The 19,930-nt window shown below is 51.4% G+C and overlaps 1 protein-coding gene across 8 annotated transcripts in view; it reads right to left on the bottom strand.

Annotated features, from left to right (window-relative positions):
• Window positions 1-287: 287 nt before the first annotated feature.
• Window positions 288-19,930, bottom strand: part of ARMC9 (armadillo repeat containing 9) — a 137,149-nt gene continuing 117,506 nt past the window's right edge. For 4 of the 8 annotated variants that reach the window (XM_079924173.1, XM_079924176.1, XM_079924174.1 and 1 more), the window contains 4 exons: window positions 17,305-17,420; window positions 15,156-15,289; window positions 8,867-8,996; window positions 288-2,549 (listed from right to left, as the gene is read on the bottom strand). In XM_079924173.1, the coding sequence (XP_079780299.1) occupies window positions 2,213-2,549; window positions 8,867-8,996; window positions 15,156-15,289; window positions 17,305-17,420 (717 nt within the window). In that variant the 3' untranslated portion in view covers window positions 288-2,212. Of the gene's footprint in view, window positions 2,550-8,866; window positions 8,997-9,093; window positions 9,125-15,155; window positions 15,290-17,304; window positions 17,421-19,930 lie in introns of those variants that run through there. The other 4 variants (XM_079924175.1, XR_013828690.1, XM_079924178.1 and 1 more) reach the window with 4 other exon arrangements.

Here is a 19,930-nt window from a genome sequence, read left to right as displayed (position 1 = left end):
AGCCTGGCACCGCTGCCAAGACCTTGCGAGATTAACCCAGGGTCCTGGCCCATGATGTGTGTACAGTCATCACGGGGCAACCTGGCCTCTTGCCTGCTCCAACATTCTCCCGGTTACCTCTCTGCCCGCTCTCCTGAGGAGTCAGAAGGCCACTGAAAAACGCAGTGCTTATCCTTTATTTATGTCCAGTGGGGCCACAGTAATGTCTCCACTAATGGGCATGGCCAGGGCAGACGGACTGCCTGGGGGGCAGCATGTGATTTTATTCACACACACACACACACGTACCATCTAAATACTGATAATTTTATTTCAATATTTGTGTTTTAGAAGAGGTCAGACCCTGCGACTAGCTTGAGTAACATTCCTGGCTCTGCAGTGAAGTTTCTTCCTCTGTCCTCAGACGTGGGCCCTGAGGGCACCCTCGGCAAGAAGCGAGTACAGGCCTCCACCAGCGGGGGACAGTCACACTGCCTGTGGCACTATTTGTGCTTATGGTCTTAATGGAGGGAGGGAAATGGCTTTAAACTGGTCAGCGCTCTGAGTCCTTAAAACACACGTGCAGAAGCATGGGGCTGCCTTGGAATAGCCATATTCCCAGCCAGAGAGGGGAACACACCACATTCTTACCAGATTTTAAAAGAGGAAGAAAATACGAAGTCTGCTGCTCAGGCAGCGGGCTTGAGAATGAGTTTCTGTTACTCTCAGTCCCTTCTGTTTCCTCATGCTCGGTCTGGGTGAGGGGGGCCAGTTTCCGCCGAGGCCAGGGTCCCGTCTCCGGCCGAGATGTCTGGCTCCGGCTCCTCCGCAGAAGCTCCCGAGATGGACGAGATGGACAGGCTCATGGATTTGGCTGTGCTGCCCCCCCAGCTGGGTGCCAGGGGGAGGGCGGGCAGGAAGGGCGGTGGCAGGACCCTGGGGCATGGGCTGTGGTGGGCCTGGTCCTGGATGCCTGGAGGGCTGTCCCCCTCAGCCCCTGAAGCCACCTGGCGGCTCACTGACAACCGTCTCTTCACATCTGTCACCTGCAGCTGCTGGCTGGCTGAGGGCAGGAAGTTGGCTGGTCACTGGGCAACGGGATGGTGACACCGGGGAAGAACCCAGCCTCACTTCCTGGAAGACTGGCCGCCTGGAGAAGAAAATCTAGGCAAGCTGCCAGCGCCAGGCCGGTCTCAGCACAGAGCCCCGTCTGTCCCACACAAGCCCTCCTTTCAACAGGAGAACCTTCCCTCCCGGGTCACCTGCTCTGCGGCCAGGGCCTGAGTCGGGCGGCCACGCTCGTTCCTTACAGGAAGCAGGCTGCCCGGTGCGGGGACTCAGTGAGCTCCGCCGGCCGCGCGCCAGTGTCTGTTGAGGCCGAGGGACGCGTGTCTGCTGCTACCCACCCCGTGCGCCGGCCAGCCCGTCCGCGGCCGGGTGCTGCCACCGTGGTTACGAGAGCAGGGGCGCCCGGCCTGCTGCAGCCCGGAGGCCGGGCAGGGATGGGCGGCCTGCCTGCCCCTCTCCTGGCCGCCCCCCACCCCCCACCCCGTACTCGCCGGCATTTCCTCCGGACCTGTGTGCGGAAGCACCGCGGTGGGGAGGCCGGGCTGGGGCCCCGCGTCTGTTTCCCAGCAGAGGGGCGCTGCAAGAAGGGGGAGGGCCCCGCGGGCTTCCCAGCCTCGGCACATTTACACGCTCCCAGCCCAACGGCTCCCCGGCTGACCAGAGTGCCCGGGGCCACGCCAGGAAGGGAAGGGGCCGGCCGCAGGCCTGCATACATCCTGAGAGTGACTGATTCTGTGCCACTTGACGTTCTTTTGTTCGGTTTCTCTTTTGTTTTCCCTTATTTTTAGTAAAGCCCTTTAGAAAGTTACGGGCTCAGCTGGGGAGTGGAGGGGTGTGGTCAAGTAGCCGACGGGCAGGGGACAGAGAAGCGGTCTTTACCGCTAGTAAAAGGGCAGGAGGGGGACCCCAGGGACAGAGGGTGGCCCTTGGACACCCCCCTCGGTCCCTCGGGCGACCCCTCCGCCCAGCCTGCGAGGAAGCACCTGCTTCTGTCTGATTTCGAGGCCGCCCTGAGCTGCTGCTGGCTGCTTCCCACCAGAAGGCCGGTTCGGATTTCAGGGTTGACCTGCAAGCCCCACGCAGGGGGATCTTGTCTCCGAGTGGCACTGCCTGGAGGGTGTCATTCCACCTGTCTGTGTATGAGCCGCTGAGGCCAAGGGCAATTTCATAAACAGAAAGATGAGTGAAGAACTGGTCCCTGGGGCAGAGGAAGCGACCGGCTAGGGCCCTGGTCCTGCGGGGAGGGGAAGCGGGCCTTGGTCCGGTGGGCACGGAAGGGGCACCAGTCAGATGCAGAAGGCCAGCGCCCTTCCCTGCAGGCTGACTTACTTTGCAGGCTCCTCGTGGCGGACGCCGTGGAGCCGGGGCGGCTGGCCTGCTGTGGGCCACACGAGGAGAAATGAGGGGCCAGAGCCGATGCCTTGGCCTTGGGTGGGTTCAGGTCCAGGATCTCCGGGCTGCAGGGGGCCCGGGGCTTGTAGGCGAAGCCTGGTGTAAACTCCCTGGAACAAAATGTGCAATCTGAAGTCACAGGAGGAAGGAAGGACCCCCCTTTCCAAGCACTAATAGATGCCAGGCATGCACTGTCTTGGGCACGTGGTGGAGGTGAGGGAGAGCAGGGCACCCAGAGCCATAAGTCCCTGCCCCACGGAGCTCACGTTTTAGGGCAGGAGGGAGACGATGAAAGAGGAATCAATGCTAAGGAGGAGAGGAAGCAAGGAAGGGAATAGGGAACTTGGGAGAGTATTAAATTGTGAGATCCAATGGCGAGGAAAGCTGTGGCTGGCAGAGTAATGGTACCCAGTTAGGTCCATGTCCTACTCCCTGGGACCTTACATGACAAAAGGGAATTAAGGCTGCAGGTGTGAGATTATCCTAGATTACTGGGGTGGGCCCAAGGTAATCACAAGGGTCCTTAAGAGTGGGAGAGAGGCAGAAGAAGAGAGGCAGAGGAACAGGTATGGCCACGGAAAAAAGGCACAGAGACGCCACGCTGCTGGCTTGAAGGATGGTGGAAGGGGCCACGAGCCAAGGAGGGCATGAGGCCTCTAGAAGCCAGAAAAGACAGAAAAGAGATTCTTCCCTAGACCTCCGGAATGTAACCTGTCCAGTGGACACCTTGATTCCAGCCCACTGAGACCTGTGTAGGACTTCTAACCTAGGGAACTGTAAGATAATAAATTTGTGTTTGTTCAGGTGACTAAATGTGTGCTAATTTATCATAGCAATTGGAAAGTGATTTTAGATGGGGTAGCCCGAGAAGGCCTCAGTGAGAAGGTGACTTTTAGCCCCCAAACAATCCTGTGAGGCAGGCATTACTACCCCATTTTTCAGATGTTAAAACTGAGGCTCTAAGTTTATAAACTTTCCCAAGGTCACACACATAACAAGCAGTTAGTGAGGCCAAGCTCTGAACCCAGTGGGATCTTATAGCCAGCCATCCTGCAGACGCCCTCAGGACCCCATCCCAATGGACCAGCTTCACAGAGACAGGAGCCAGCTTTCCTCCGGCACCTGCAGCCACCGCAGCTGGGGTTGGTGATGTGACTTCCCGGCCCAGCCCTTTGCTCTCTGGCTGTCATTGAGCTATATACATGCTCAATTCTTCTTCCCACCTCGACTTCTGGGGCCTTTGCTATCTATGCGCCCATTTTCCGGACAATAACTCTGAAGACTGGAGTCCCGGGTTGTCACCCAGGGTTGTTGTCACCATTGAATGAGCTGATGTCAGCGCCAGCTCCGCTCCCGGCAGGCAGCAGGTACTCCTATAGTCCAGCTTCCCTTCAATAAGTGGGTGTCTCCATCTGCGGGCTGCACACAGTGGGCGCACGGCAGGTACTGTGAGCTTGGCGAGTGAGGGGGTCCCCCCATTGCATCCCCTGGGACAGGGAGATGCTGACCGGCTGCAGGGCTTCCCAGTGGGCAGTGAGGAGTATGTGTGTGTGCATGTGCGTGTGCGTGTGTGGTGTGTGCTGGGGGTTGAAACTGAGGTCTGTGGGAAGTGCGGGATCCAGTGGCCGGGAAGGAGGGTGGGGGGCCCAGAGGGTGCGCTCACTGGAAGGACCTGGACTCTCAGTCCCGCTGTGCTGCTCTCTAGCTGGTGACGAGAGTGAGCAAGTCTGCTGACGTTTTGGGAGCCTCAGTTTCCTCACCTGTAAAATGTTTTCTATAGGACAGCTCTGAAGGTAGGGTGGCTGTGCTCCGGGCCCAGCTGTGGTAAAGTGCCCCCTAAATGGGGGTTACGGCTCTGGGGAGTGAGACTTGGGAGGAAACTGCATAATTTTTGGATTCATTTCTATATGCCTCCTTTTTTTTTTTTATATTGAGAATCTATTACTTTAATAATCAGAAAAATAAAACTTAAATATCTGAAAAGTCTCCAAATTCAAATTTAGAAAAAGACCGGCATACACCACTATATATAAAATAGATAACTAATAAGGACCTACTGTAGAGCACAGGGGACTCTACTCAGTACTCTGTAATGGCCTCTATGGGAAAAGAATCTAAAAAGGAGTGGATATATGTATACGTATAACTGATTCACTTTGCTGTACAGCAGGAACTAATACAACATTGTAAATCAACTATATTCCAATAAAGCAAAAAAAAAGAGGCTGGCATAAAAACCGCCCATACTTTAGACAAGAAATCTTTCATACCAGGTTGAAAAGGATAGAGGAGATTTAGCCCTATTACGTTTTTTTAAATTTTAATTTTTTTTCTTCAAAAAGCAACATTTATTTTTATGTCACTCATAATATTGTCCCTCCAGGTGAACTCCCTAAGAGCAGCAATTTGGTCTAGTTGACCTTTGAGCCCCAGTGTCCAGCACGGTTTCTGAGCACCACATGCATTACCAGTGAATGAAAGAAAAGCAAAACCTTAGGGCAAAGGCGTCATAAATTCCGGTATATAGATCAGATGAAAGAGCACACAATCATTAAAAATACTGAAGATGGGGGCTACTCAGGCGTATGAGAGAGAATGGAATAAGGCTGAAAACAGAGCAATACAGAGTAGCATGTAAGTCTGCCTGCAACTGTGTGAAAGCAGGCACGCACTGCTGACACTTCCTCCACATACAAAGAAGCTTCTTATACGGGCTAATGAGGTGGTTTTCCTTTCATATTATTTAGTTCATATGTTTTCTCCTATTTTGCTGTTCTAATTTTGATATACAGATTTTTTTTTTTCTTTTTTTGGCCTGTGGCTTGTGGGATCTCAGTTCCCTGACCAGGGATTGAACCCGGGCCATGTCAGTGAAAGCCCGGAATCCCAGACCACCAGGGAACTCCCTAATTTTGATATTTTTTATCATTGTTTTTGCAGTAAAATATACAGAACATAAAAATCTTGACCATCTTTAAATGTAGCCCCATTACACTTTAAGAAGGAATACTTGAGAGACACTAGTAAAAACTACTCAGGTGAGCACTGGGGCTATTCCCGGCAATGGTAACGGCACAGGGTCAGCCCTGGGTTACCTGGGGATGTCCCATCACACGGTCATGGAACAGGGTGGCCAGATTTGGAGGAGCTAGACGTGCAGGCCCAGGACGGCTGGCCCGCTTCACCCCGTGGGGCCTTAGAGCCAGTGGGCAGCAAGGTCAAGTTGCAGGGTCAGAGGCAGCCGAGGTGAGTTGGCAAGAAGTGAAGGGAGAAAAAAGTCTGGGCAACAGGGCTGGGAATCTCTAACCTCCCAACCCAGGGCAACCAGGAAAGGGTCCCATCCTTTTTGGAGAGCGAGTTGGCAATGCGTGTGAACACCCTTACGTGCAGGTTAATTTTATGGGTCAACATTGCTGGGCCATGGCACCCAGGTATTTGATCAAATATTGTCCGGATATTTCTGTGCAAGTGTTTTTTGGATGAGATGAACATTTCAATAGGTGGACTTTTTTTTTTTTTTTTTTGGCCGTGCTGTGCGGCTTGTGGGATCTTAGTTTCCCGACCACGGATTGAACCCGAGCCCTTGGCAGTGAGAATGCAGAGTCCTAACCACTGGACCGCCAGGGAACTCCTCACAGGTGGCCTTTGGGTAAAGCAGACTGCCCTCCAGAATGTGGGTGGGTCTCATCTGATCACTTTTGGATTTGTCAGGCCTCTGCTACTATGGGAGCCGGTTCCTTAAAAGAAATCGCTGTATAGACACACTTCCTGTTGGTTCTCTTTCTCTGGAGAATCCTAACTAATACACCTTAAAAGGCAGCCTCCTCTCTGCCGTGGGACGTGACCTTTGTTTGGCCAGGGCAGCGTTGCTGCTGGGGAAAGAGCACCCTCAGGCAGAGGCTCCCTCGGCTGGCTCCCCCCGTTGGCATTGGAGAAACTGGCCTTTGGCAGACACCGGGGGGCCGCCCTTCGGCTTGGCAGGTGCCCCCCATCCCATGAGGTTCCCCAAACCACCTGGGGGGCTGCAGGAAGTGGCGGTGTGGACTGAGGACGCTGGCCACTGTCACTGAACTCTGCAGGGATGATGGCATCAGGACCCCCTGGAAAGGACTCTGTACGAGGCGGGGATAGGCGTCTGTCGGTAAGGGTCAGCTTGGCCTCTGAGTGGCCCCTAGCCCCCTAACGCCCCAGAATGTTGAGCTCAGCAGTCTGGGCAGCTAGGAGCCAGAGCCAGGAACGGGCGACGGTCTGGCAGGAGATGGGGCCGGATGAGGGCAGAGCAGAAAAAGCACATGGATGGCAGGTGCCTACAATTTAGAAAAACGTAATCTGCTGCAGGAACACATGGTGCTGGGTCCTAGTAAGAGGTAAACTTCAATATATTGGTAAATTGGGAGGCAGCCTGCAAGGTAGGCGATTACTTATTAAAGAAGACTGGCCTGCTTATATTATCTCCCTTATCAATAGGAACATTGTGTTGGAAGGGAGTAGCAATAAAAGGCTTCTGGAGATATTTAATCTCTACTTGTGTTTGGAATGTTGCTGAGTCATAATCCGAAGATGGCTGGCGGCCGATGGGTCGGCAAGGCCACGGGACAGTCTGGGCAGCAAGGTCCCTCACCTTCCCGGGGGTGACGGCTGGAAAGCAACGCTGCACGTTCCAAGGTGCAGGTCAGCCCCTCCAGGTCTGGACCGACAGATTTCCCGGGAGAGGGCCTTGGCTCTTCTTGGGATAAATGCTTTTTTTAGAAAAATGCATTTTCATAGCCTGGTTAACAGTTACTCAAAGCTAAGCGGATAGAAAAAAGAAAAGGAGAACTTGGCTGTGGGGAGGTGTGGGATGGTGGGGTCCGAACATTTTTACTCCTGGCTTTTCTAGGAAGGCAATTGCACAGCAAGACCAGCTGCTGGAAGCCACGAGGCTGCAATCATCTTTACACCACCTCAAAGTTGGGGCTAAGCAACGAGGGCTAGGGCTATCATTCCGTCTACCAATGACCCACGCCCAGAGCTCCAGGGCCTTCCTTCTGCCGCAAACGAGGGCCCACCCAGCCGACTCATCTTCCTCCAGCGCCAGGGGCTGCCCTCCCCCCTACAGACAGAGAGAGAGGAGTTGTCAAGCCAGAGAGAGAGCCACTCTCTCTTCCTTTCTCCTGAGGATCCATCCATCGCCTGTTTTGAGCTCCTGCCCTGGGCCAGGTGTGGGAACACAGGGACAAACACCCTGCTCATGGCCTCTGTCTTTGAGGAGCGCGGGAGACAGTCACGGAGCACGTGACCACAGTGGGCCTCGGGCTCACCATCTTTTACGCCCTCGGCCCGGGAGAGACATCCAGGACTGCCCCCCTGCCCTGTGCAGGTTCCAAAGTCCTTCCGGCTCATCCCCACACAGCAGGAAAGAAAGGTGCAGGGTCGCTGCCTGCCCCAGTGGGTGCCGGCTCTGCTAGGGCTTCTGCAGGTCATCTCGGACTCCCTGGCCACTCCTGCAGGCGGTGGGTGGCTTCAGGCCTCTCTGGAGCCTGGAATGCGGGCCCTCCCACTGCCTCACCCAGCTCCCCGAGGCGCCGCTGCTGCTGCCGCCGGAGCGTGACCACAACTGAGGTTAGGGTGACCCTGCGGACACAGCAAGGGAAGTCCTTCCCTGTTCTGCGGGAAGGTGGGGCGCGGGAGGCCTGGACAGTCACTGTGGCAAGATCCCTCTACTTCCGAGACTGCAAGGCGTAGTCATGTTCACCATGACTCTAGCCCAGTGTTTTAGTGCAGGAGGTTGGCTTGTCTATGGTGACACGCTCAGCCGGCAGGGCGTTCTGTGACCAGGAGGAAGTGGTGGGCGGCGGTTGGGAGACAGGCTGGGTCTGAGTCCAGAGCCGGGCCCCTCCCCCTGAGCAGGCTTCCTCCGAGCTGAAAGAGGGAGCCTGTGAGAGATTAAGAAAAACAGTGCTTTCTAGGTTCTAAAGAACCCCTAGTAAGCCGTCAAGCAGCAGTTTGTGCTCGTTGGGAAAGAGGGAGAGAAAAGAACTTTTATTTTCTTCTTGGAGGCCCAGTTTCGGTTTCAGGAAGCTGACATTGGAGCCAAACCATTTTACTGATCTCGTTCATCTTTCTCCCCTCCAAAGCCAACTGCTAAGATAGGACACCGACCTCAAATTACTTCTAATCACAAACCCTCCCCAACATGTTTACCTATCAGTTCTTAAAACTAGTCTCTTGGGCATGTTTGTAAGTTTTTCTCTCCTTCCGGTCTGACAGCTGATACCTCTCCTGAGGCAGGTCCCTCCCCTTGGGCTCTGAGGTTATCACGCGCGGTGACCACAGTCCCCCGAGGATCTCAGAACCGCGCTTCAGGGCCCAGCGAAACGCTCCTTTGCTTCCATCGTCAGACACTGGGCCTCAGAGGAGCCTCCCCAGGATACCTCCCCATCCCTACCTGGTGGTCTCGCCACTGTCCAGGGCACAGGGCACCTCCCTAGGCTGGCTCAGGCCCCCCGCTGGGGGCAGGTGAGGCTCTCCCTGACGTCCTGCTGGCAACCGCTCTCCCGACTTGGCATCGATGGTGGCTGGGGAAGAGGAGAGAGCTCAGTTGACTTCTGCTCTGGAAGCTCTTTGAGGATGCTCTTTGCTGGGCTGCGCCCTGAAGTCGAGAAAAGCACACACCCCGGGCCAGTCCCTCACGGCTCCCCGGCGCCTGTGGATGGGGACTTGTTTACTCGTGCAGCTCGGGGCCTTTCCAGATGGCCACTTGATGTACTTATAACCTGAGGGTGCAACAGGCATGCTCTGGCTGGAGCACACGAAGCGCAGAGAAGGACAGACCAGCGGTCCTGTCGCCTCCCACACTCCCACTGCCTCTCGGGGAAAAGCCAACAAAAGCCAGAACTGTCTCCTGGGCCCCTGCTTGGCGCTGATGCACAGCGGCCCAGAGGCACCCTGAAAAACTCTTCGTGTTTATTTGAAATTCAAGTTCACCTGGGTGTCCTGTATTTTTATTTGCCAAATCTGGCAACCCCAGAGGTGGGGCTCTCTTCGCCCTGTGCTGCCCCAGGATCCTTCAGGCCTGAATCCCTGTCTTCCCCCAGGGGCAGGAACCTCCATAATACCACCTAGCAAGGACAAGGCCACCTAGATCACCCCAAGATCACGGGGAGTGATGGGAGAAGTCCCAGATGACACTGCCACAGATGCCTCCCAAGGGTCTGGGGACGGGCCTGTTCTGTATTTCAAATGACATGGACCCCTCTTTCTCCAGCCCTGCTTCTCCTCTTCTTGTTCTACAGCCAAAGGGGTCCGTGTCACCATCAGAGCAACACTGTGACAGTCTGGATTCACTGCTTCCTTAATCCAAGCTCTTTTCAGCTCTTTCATTAAAAAAAAAAAAAAAAGTCTCTCTAGCACCTTTGCAACGTGGCCTCTGCTTTATCTAAAATATAGAGAGTCTTCCCTACATAAACAGACATGTCTCCAAAGAAGACGTACAGATGGCCAACAGGCACATGAAAGACGCTAAACATCGCTAATTATTAGACAAATGCAAATTAAAACTACAATGATATACCACTTCACACCGGTCAGAATGGCCATCATTAAAAAGTCTCTAACAAATGCTGGAGAGGGTGTGGAGAAAAGGCAACCCTCCTACACTGTTGGTGGGAACGTAAGTTGGTGCAGCCACTATGGAAAACGAATGGAGTTTCCTCAGAAAAACTACAAATAGAGTTGCCATATGACTAGCAATTCCACTCCTGGGCGTATATCCAGACAAAACTATAATTCAAAAAGATACACGCGCCCCTATGTTCACAGCAGCACTATTCACAATAGCCAAGACACTAAATGTCCACTGACAGATGAATGGATAAAGAAGACGTGGTACATATATACCATGGAATACAACTCAGCCTTAAAAAAGAATGAGATAATGCCATTTGCAGCAGCATGGATGGACCTAGAGATTATCATCCTAGGTGAAGTAAGTCAGAAAGAGAAAGACAAACAAACACCGTACTTATATGGTACAAAAACACATACTCACTTATACGTGGAATCTAAAATATGACACAAATGAACTTATCTATGAAACAGAAGCAGACTCCCAGACATAGAGAACAGACTTGTGGTGGCCAAGGGGGCGGGGGGTGGGGACGGGATGGAGTGGGAGTTTGGGGTCAGCAGGTGCAAACTAGTATATATAGAATGGGTAAACAAGGTCCTACTGTATAGCACAGGGAACGATATTCAATATCCTGTGATAAACCATAATGGAAAAGAATATAAAAAAGAATGTATATATATGTGTAACTAAATCACTTTGCTGTAGAGCAGAAATTAATGCAACATTGTAAATCAACTAGACTTCAATTAAAAAAAATCTTCCCTGCAGGTTTCCTCAAATCCATAGCAAGGGGGCGCAGCTTTGACTTCCAGATAACTCTCTTTTGACCCAAACAAGGACTCTGTTTCTGGTATGGAACCCAATGGGTGGCTTTATTTACAGTCCACATTGGACAGTCTCCACCCAGAACTGGGACTGGAACTAGAATTTCAGCCTTCTCTGATCTGCTCTTCGATGGACAACTGGCCTGCTTGTCTGTGCTCTCTGCTCAATGGTCTTACAGTAAGTCCCCTACATACAAACCTTCAAGTTGTGAACTTTCAAAGACGTGAACGTGCATTTGCACGTCCAGTCACGTAAGTTAGTTCACGTCTCTGGCGTTCATTGCCATGTGTGTGCATCCCCTACAAATGGTTGCAGCAGCCACTCAGAATGCAATCCGGTGCTACCGGGTCATCTATGATGAGAAAAAAAAGCTACTACCCAGACGTCACTGGATCGTTTTTTCAAGAGGGTAGACAGAATTGAATCCAGCAAGGAACCAGAACCTGTGCCATCCACGTCAGGTGTGAGTGAAATTGCAGCTTGCCCTCCGTCTCCTATAGCTGACGACCCTTCAGCTCTACCATCTCCCACCTCCTCTCCCTCCTCCAGTCAGTAACTCTTCTTGCCTGTTCACTCGATGCCAGCCCTTATATGCCAGCTGTTGTACTGTACTACCGCACTTTTCAAGATACCGTACTGTAAGATTAAAGATGTTTTCTTTATTTTGTGTGTTTGTTTTTTATGTATTATTTGTGCAAAAAGTATTATAAACCTATTACAGTACAGTACTATGTAGCTGATTATATTAGTTATAATTAGTTATATTAGTTATTAGTATCATATTAGTTAGCTGGGTACCTAGGCTAGCTTCGTTGGATTTACGAACAAATTGGACTTACGAGTGTGATCTCAGAATGGAACTCGTTCCTATGTAGGAGACTTAACTGTTTAATAAAGTCCAGGGGACCAGATTTGGGTGTATGAAATAATAGTTGAGTGGAACCACCCATGAGTGCTGAGCTACACACAGAAAATCCCATGAGAGTTAATAGTGTTACAAGATGGTGCCCAGGGGTAGGCAGCCCTCCAGGATCAGGACCTTTCCCCGGCCGCTGGTGGTGGGAGACAGCTGGCAAAGCCCTCTGGCAGGAGAGGAGGCGCCAAGCTGGGGTCTCCGGAGACCCTCTGAGGTCTTCTCGGTTCAGTCACCAAGCAGCAGCCACCCCTCCGTCCTTGCCTATTCCCTCTGCTTAGGCCACACTGCAGACTTTCAGAGCACCCGCTGCGGCACACCCCCCGCAAGAAAACCAGCTCCACTGAAAGAGCTGGGACCTGGGAGGAGAAGGGCAGTGCGTGCGTGCACCTGAGGCTTCCTGGGACAACCACTGCTTTCCCACCTGTTAATCCATTTCAGACAGGGCTGGCATTGTCCCTCCACGGTCCACTGACAAGGCATGTGATCTTGATACCCCCGTTTTGGTTGGTGGGGAAATGAGAATAACTTGCCTCGGGCCAATATCGTGCAACACTCTAAGTCACATTCTTAGCTTCTTTTTCTTGGGAACTATTTCCTTTCGGCTCCGTGGGGCTGAGTCCTTTGCTTAAAAATAATGTACTTTCTGGGCCTGCATTCAACTGATCAAGCCGTTTGAGGATCCCGCAGGTTCCTCATCACGAGTCCTGCCTTCAGTGTTGACTGAATGCACAGGTGTGACGGGGTGTCCTGAACAAACCCGACGTGTGGGCCGCGGTGCTGGGTTCCCACGGGTCTTGAGGTGTTAATTCCCAGCATGAGGGTAGCCAGACTCAGTAGCAAGTCATGTGTGAGGGGAGCTGTGGGGAGTGGCCAGGCGAGGCCAGCATGGGATGCGGGGGGACAAGGTGAGCAGAAGAGACGGGCAAGAAAGGGCTGGGGGGGCAGGACCGGAAGGACGGTAGGGTCAAGAGGAAGTCAGATCAGCTCTTGTCGGGGAAGGAGTGAAACCGGAGCCGGTGAGGGTCAGGACGGCCCGCTGCCCACCGCTGTCCCCTCCTTCCCTCAACCGTGGCACTCAGTCCCAGATGCAGCCTCAGAACCAGTCTCAAGGCAGCATTCCAAGCACACTGGCTGAAGCCTGTTTGCACGCAACCTCACGTGGAGGCTGAGAAGAGGAAGAGATGGCGGTGGCGAGACAGGGTGGGGAGCTGGCACTGGTCCACGGATGAGGCGAGGGCCGGGGTGGCTGCAGCTGGGCAAAAGGAAGGAAGCACAGAATCTACACCGGAGACGGAATCCACGCTCATTAAATGACCCCGGGATGCCGATGACCCGGACGCTTGGCTTCTCCAAGGGGAGAACTTTTGTCAAGGAAAAGGATTGTAACGGAGAACTACGGGTGCTGGCCTGAGGTGGAGACACGGCCTGGGGGTGTGGGGAGAGACTAATATGCCTGGTGTCTGCAGGGGGAGTGAGGGCGGACTGGGGGTCAGCGTAGTGGAGTCCACCGAGGCAGGAGGGCAGTAGATGGGCTCCCAGCCAGACCTGAGCGAACAGGAGCAGGTGGAAGATGGGACCCGAAAAATACGGCCTCAGTGTTCACAGCAGGCTCATGGGTGCACCCGACAGCGTGACTGGGCCCGTCTGGAGGGGCTGGTGAGCAGCTGCTGCCTCTGCAGGGAGAGGCACTGGGAACGGCTGACGATCCCAGGGATGGGTGCCCATTGTTTTCCTGCAAGGAACCAGACCCTGCCAGGGCCAAAAGCAGTTGTGCTTGAAACTAACAAGAACGTCTACATGACCCGCTGACCCTCAGCCACCTCTGTCCCTGACAGCCTCAAGTGCGTCCACCCTACAGGTAATAATACCATGAGAAATCGTTCCAAAAGACAGGACCACACTTATAATCCGTGCAAGACAGAGGGTCACCCTGGTGGTCATTTGGGTCAAACAAGGATGTTACTGCTAAATAAGTTTAGCCTAAATGCAACTGTTTGGAAGTCCAGGCCTATAGAACTTGAAATCATTTTAAACTCAGTGGCATTAGGTCAAACTGGCGAAAATTGTTAGACAACCTAAAACCTCCACCCCGGCAGCAGAGACCTCTGGATAAATTATTGAGCTAGTCGTCTTTTAGAGAAGGCATATTAATGTCTGCAGCTCTAACAAAACCCATGTAAAATAACAGATGATCAAAGCTGGCAAAACCTCTAACACTGCTTATAGTCAAGAGATCCTCTCCTGGGGTAACCAAATAACCTGGCTTTCTTCTGGCGCCGTGACAGGTCTATTGCTCTGAATTGGGGATGAGAAGCATTTGAATCCAACTGTGAGCAGATTATAAAAGCTCGCAGATGTTTCTCATACTGGAATCTGACCTGCTCCTCTGTTTTTCTATTTGAATGGATATTAGAGTCTTATCTGATCTGTTCATATCTTTTTAATTTCCTCTTGAAAATTAAAAAAAAAAACTTTGTACATTTCTAATTCAAAGCACATATATTTTTTCTGGCATCTAAAAACTACATTTATCCCCCATCAGTCTCTGATGAACTCAACTGGATACTTCAAAATGCGTTTGGATCCCACAGTAGTTTTTGCTCCTAGCCAACATTTCCGATCAATTCAGCCTTCTAACACGTGGCTGACCACCTCAGCACCAGAGTTCGGGGCACCAAAGTTTTGGTCAGAGATCTACATCGTTTTGAGATTCCTACTTAAAAATCTCACATTAAACACAGCTTCCCCAGTCAGAAATGTTGCTCAGATAGCTTGCACATGTGAGCACTGGACACAGTGCTCTGAGAGAAGGGGGTCTAGAGGAAAAGCCCACGGTCAGGTCTGGCTGTGTGGTCGCAAGCCTGTGGGCCTCTACGACACGGAGCAGTGGCTGAGAACAGAGGGCTTCTCAGGAGCAGGTGGGAGGCCAAGGCCTTTCTGGGTCTGTAACTGCAGCTGCTTCATAAGATTCCAGGCATCACCAGTCCCAGAGCTGCCCCCAGTCCCAGAGCTGCCCCCAGTCCCAGAGCTGCCCCCAGTCCCAGTGCTGCCCCCAGTCCCAGTGCTGCCCCCCAGTCCCAGTGCTGCCCCCAGTCCCAGTGCTGCCCCCAGGCCCAGTGCTGCCCCCAGGCCCAGTGCTGCCCCCAATCCCAGAGCTGCCCCCAGTCCCAGAGCAGCCCCCCAGGCCCAGAGCTGCCCCCAGTCCCAGTGCTGCCTCCAGGCCCAGAGCTGCCCCCAGGCCCAGAGCTGGCCCCAATCCCAGTGCTGCCCCCAGTTCCAGTACTGCCCCCAGTCCCAGTGCTGCCCCCAGGCCCAGAGCTGCCCCCAGGCCCAAAGCTGCCCCCCACATGCTGCCAGTATGCTTACATGAGGAGGAAGTGCAAGGCTCAGGACCAGGCATGACCCCCTTGCAGACTGGACGGTGGGCATTTGGCAGAGATGGGAGGCAGCTGTTTCTGGTATGTTTGGCCATCTGGGGAGAGATGGGATGGTCTTCCAGCCTGGAGGAAAAAAAGAAAAACAGCAATAAATACAGATAGGAGATATTTGACTGGTCACTACTGTGTAGCATCACAAAAAATGCAGGAAGTGGAAGTACCTGAAAGTCTTTTGTTAAACTGATATTAGCAGATATTGAATCTCTTTAAGAAAGAGGAAGTACCCTTACCTCGCTCTTGTTAGCTCTTATAAATTTACAGTGAAACATGGCTATTATTTTTCTAACACACAACTGGATCTTTTGGTTTTGGGTGACACGGGAGCATGACATTTCAACCAAACAATTTAAAGTATCAATCTTCTGGGCTTTCTTCCAAGGATGAAGCAGATTAGCAAAGGGATGAATTCCATCAGAAAAGACGTGACATATGTCAGCCGTGACAACAAGAGTTAGGCCGGAACAGGACTGGGGAAGAGCTTGTTCTCTGGAACACTATCAATGGTGTGCGCAGTGCCTACCGCTGGCACCTGGGTCGATGGAGACTCATTCACCCAGCAGACAGGCAGTGGGCGCCTGCGAGAGACAGGGGGCCTGGGCAAGCACAGCACAGGGAGGTAAGTAGGATGTGGGGTGGCATCTCCCGGCAGCCTTCACGGCAGATCCCCAGGAAGGTTCTGCAGTGTGCGCAGAGCAGCACAGCACTCACTCCCCTTCAACGAGGAGAGAGCAGCCACCTGCTCCGGCACGGCAGGCTTGTCCCCCCTCTGTCTAGGGTTGCGCCCCATGAAACGGCTGTTCTTGAATGTCAGTTCCAGCAGCAAAGACAAGCAGACACCTAACTGCCGTGCGGGGCAGAAAAGCCTCTGTGTGTGTGTGTGCATGTGTGTAAGAGAGAGGCAGACAGACACACTCAGCCGGTCTTGAGCTCTGAGCTGGGGTTTGTCAGGGGCCCGAAGATGGAACATTTCCCGGCAGAGGTAGCAAGCCATGAACGGGCAGGGCAGGACATGGAGCAAAAGGAAAAAAAAAAAAAAAAAAAAAAGCATACGTGTGCGCTGCTTTGCTACAGAGATGTAGCGCGCTCAGAATGCAGGCTGGGGGCACACAGTGTCCTGGGGAACGTGGGGCTTCGAGGGCTGAGGTTGGGGGGTGTCAATTAAGAAGGACCTGGTTGGCCAGCGTTTGATTAGATTTGGTCCCTAAGGGAGACAGGAGTCACAGCAGTGAGGTTTTGTTTGTTGCTGTATCCCCCGAGCCGAGTTGTTCATTACAGATTACTATAGAGCAAACCTGGAAATAAGCAAACCGCCCAGCTGTAGGGGATAACTAAGTAAAGTATGTCACATTCATTTGAAATATCTTATGGCCACTGTTGTATGAATAAATGTAGGTTTTCCCCCTGCTCTCTATAATCCCCTTATTTGCACCTGTTTCTCTCCAGCGTTCTCTCCAGACAGAAGAGGCCACCCAGACCACGGAAGAGACTCGCCCTGACCAAGCTGGACTGCCTGGCCTGGGGCTCCCCAAGAGTCCCCAGGGATCAGGTCCTCAGGTCCCCAGGGAGACCAGAGGCTCTGGATAACCAGACTAGTTTTGTTTATATAAACAGGGTAGGAGCAAGGCTATGAAGAATGAATAAGGCTTGGCAGTCAAAAATGCATATCGGTGCTTTATAGAGTCATGTAGAAATAAGCTGACGGCATCTTAGACTGTGACACTCCATCCCAACAAAGGGCCTGGTGCTACTGTGAGAGGCTGCAGAAAAGAACAGGAGTCCTTTCTGGGTAGACCCACTAGTCCTTTTGGTCCTTTCCTTCAGAATCACATTGGCCAACACCAGCCTTCTCCTGGATAAAGGCTGTAAGTGGCTTGGAGACCCTGAGAGACATGGGGGGAAGAGGGAGACTCAACCTCTTTCCTTCCAAAAAATCCCCAAAAGATAAATAATAAAGAGATAAATGCTTTTTGATATGAAATTTTATTTTGAATTTTAAAAATACGTACATCTTACACTGCAGTTGATCAAAACAAAGCTTAAGAAAGTAAATCCCCGCCTCCTTTAGGACCCAGACTTACGCTGGGTACCCGGTCCTGTGGCCGCCGGGAGTGATGGGCCGGCACAGGGGCTCAGGGCCACCCCACTGCACGCCAGCCGCCCCCTTCCGCCTCACCTTCCCCGTGTTGGTCATGATCTGGTGGAAGCAAAAAGGAAACAGAGCTGTAGAAATCATCTAGTTGAGAGCTGACCTAGACATTCTAACTCACTACATTTAATAATCTATAGTAATAAGAGGATTTGCAAATAAGTGAGGAAGGAGCATGACACGGATCATTCAGCTGAACAGAAAATTTCGGGGAAAATCTGCTTAGGTTTTCACATTATACCATTCAGCAGTATAAATTAAAAAAACAAAATCAAACCACGGAAAAAGGAGAAGAAAACAACTGGATATGGTAACTTATCACATCCCTGGAGAGGACTGACTTTTGAAAGTAAGAAGGGAAAAAAGACAGACAGCTTTGGTTTCATAAAAAATCAACATTTCCACATACACAGTAATTTAATGATAAACCAAATTAACAGGTAAACAATGAACTGGGAAGAAATATTTGCAGCACGTATAATAGATGAAAGCTTAAGATTTTCATTAGATAAAGAGTTCTTACAAATCAGTAAGTAAAACACTAAGTAGATGACTGGGCAAAGAAGTCCAACAGCCAAGTCACAAAATAAAAAGTATCACCAGTAAAGAGAAGAAAAAATGATCAACTTTATAAGTAACTAGAAACTACAACTTTACAAAAAGTGTATCATTCTCCAGTTATTAAGTGAGTCACAATTAAAGAAATGACCCCATCCACTTCTGACAATAGTTTAAAATGTCAGTGGCATGGAAATTTGAGACAGCTCTTTTGGAAAGTAATTTGGCATTATATATCAAGAGTCATTAAAATGTTCATATCCTTGGGTGTTAAACCCTAGAGAGAGAATCCAAAATGTGGAAGATGTTAAATAAAGCTGTATGTTACAAAATCATTACACAGTAAAACTGGAACAATCTAACTGTCTAGTAATAGGGGAATAATTAAGTAAAATATGGTATATTCATTGGAAATATTACATGGCCATGTACAATGATAAAGACTAGGCTATGAAGAAGAATGTTTATTTAAAACATTGTTAAGTCAGGTTATGATACTGTACATAAATGATGCTTTTCATTACGCTAAGTACACAAAAAGACTGGAAGGAAATGAACACTAAAATGATTATAGTGGCTACACAGGACAGTGAACCAAGAATCATTTTTTTCCTCTCTATCTTCCGAGTTTTCTGTAATATGGTTATATTATGTTAATAATTAAGAAAAACTGTTTAAAAAAGAAATCACTGTAAAATTGATGAAATGTGGATGAAGTCTGTGGACTGTACCAACATCAACCTCCTGGTTCAATACATGCTACAGCCACCACTGAGGACGCCAGGTGAAGGGTGCACGGGACCTCTCTGTACTACTTGAAATTTCAACTTCCCGTGAATCTGGAATTATTTCCAAATAAAAAGTTAAAGAAAAAGTTTTAATTGGAATTACATCTTTGATTTCCTGATTTTACTTAAAAGTTATTTGGGTTTATCTAGTATTTGAGGTAGGAAGAAGAAAAAAAAGGCCCACTGCCTCTGGGAGAGCATCACTAGGCCTCACCTGTGCTGTGGGGGACAGCTACCAGCTGGAGGGGTTGGTCAGCGGGTGGGGGGAGAGGGAAGGGGGTGTGAAGGGGAGAAAGGCAGGCGAGAGGGGTGGGGAGGCCCCTACCCTCTTGGAGGAAAAGGAACGTAATTAAGCTTCCCAAATAAGAACTAATATGCAGCTTCATCTCTCTTAATATCTCTTGTGAAATTTGCAAAAGAAGCCTATTTTAACTGCCGTCACTCAACACTGCTGTCTGCTTCTCCTCCGACTTCCCTTCTGTCCCGCTGTCCCCGTCTAGTACCTAGGGTCAAATTCACATGTCCGCCCCCATCACCAGAGCAGGTTCCTTCAGGCCAATATTCAACAGTACCTTAGGACCACCCGGGGCTTCTCTTTCCCCCTCCATTATGCCAGTCAGACACCCGGGTCCTTCCACAGAGGGCTAGGATAGGAAGGCTCAGTCTTAGGCACTGGAGAGGGAGACAGCGAGTGTGTGGGCTGCCAGCCCCCCATGCCCCCTGCCTCCTCCCTGTTCCATTGTCCCTCCCAGCTCACCCCTCCCAACTCCTTCCTAGAGGAGAGAGAACACAGCACATATTTGAGAGTGTTTCAGCCTTTGGAAAACCCCGTCAGCCACACCATCTCCTTAAAACTTCACAGGCCTAAGAAACAATCTAAGGCGGGTGGTATTTGTCCTCTCCAGTGGATGAGGAAACTGGGTCAGGCCTGTGGGCAGAACCATATGGTGTGTCGTCAGAAGGCCTGAGGAAAGGTCTCTGGTGAACAGGGTTGGTGTGAGGGCCCAGAACGACTGCGTTAGGCGCTCGGTGTCTCAGAGCAGCTCTTTCCAGAGGGCTTGTTTCCTGTTCACCTCGCAAGCCACTGTGCATGTGGGGAGCCACGGAGGGGCCCACAAGGGCTCCAGGGCGCTCTCTGGGCACCTCAGTTTGCAAAGGAGCCTTTTTGGGCTGGAAAGGTCTTAAAGTGTGTCTACCAACAATGTGCTATTT

This window comes from Stenella coeruleoalba, assembly GCF_951394435.1.
Source record: "Stenella coeruleoalba genome assembly, chromosome: 6".
Lineage (NCBI taxonomy): Eukaryota > Metazoa > Chordata > Mammalia > Artiodactyla > Delphinidae > Stenella > Stenella coeruleoalba.
The sequence above is the reverse complement of the archived record's forward strand: the minus strand, read 5'-3'. Positions and strand labels throughout refer to the sequence as shown.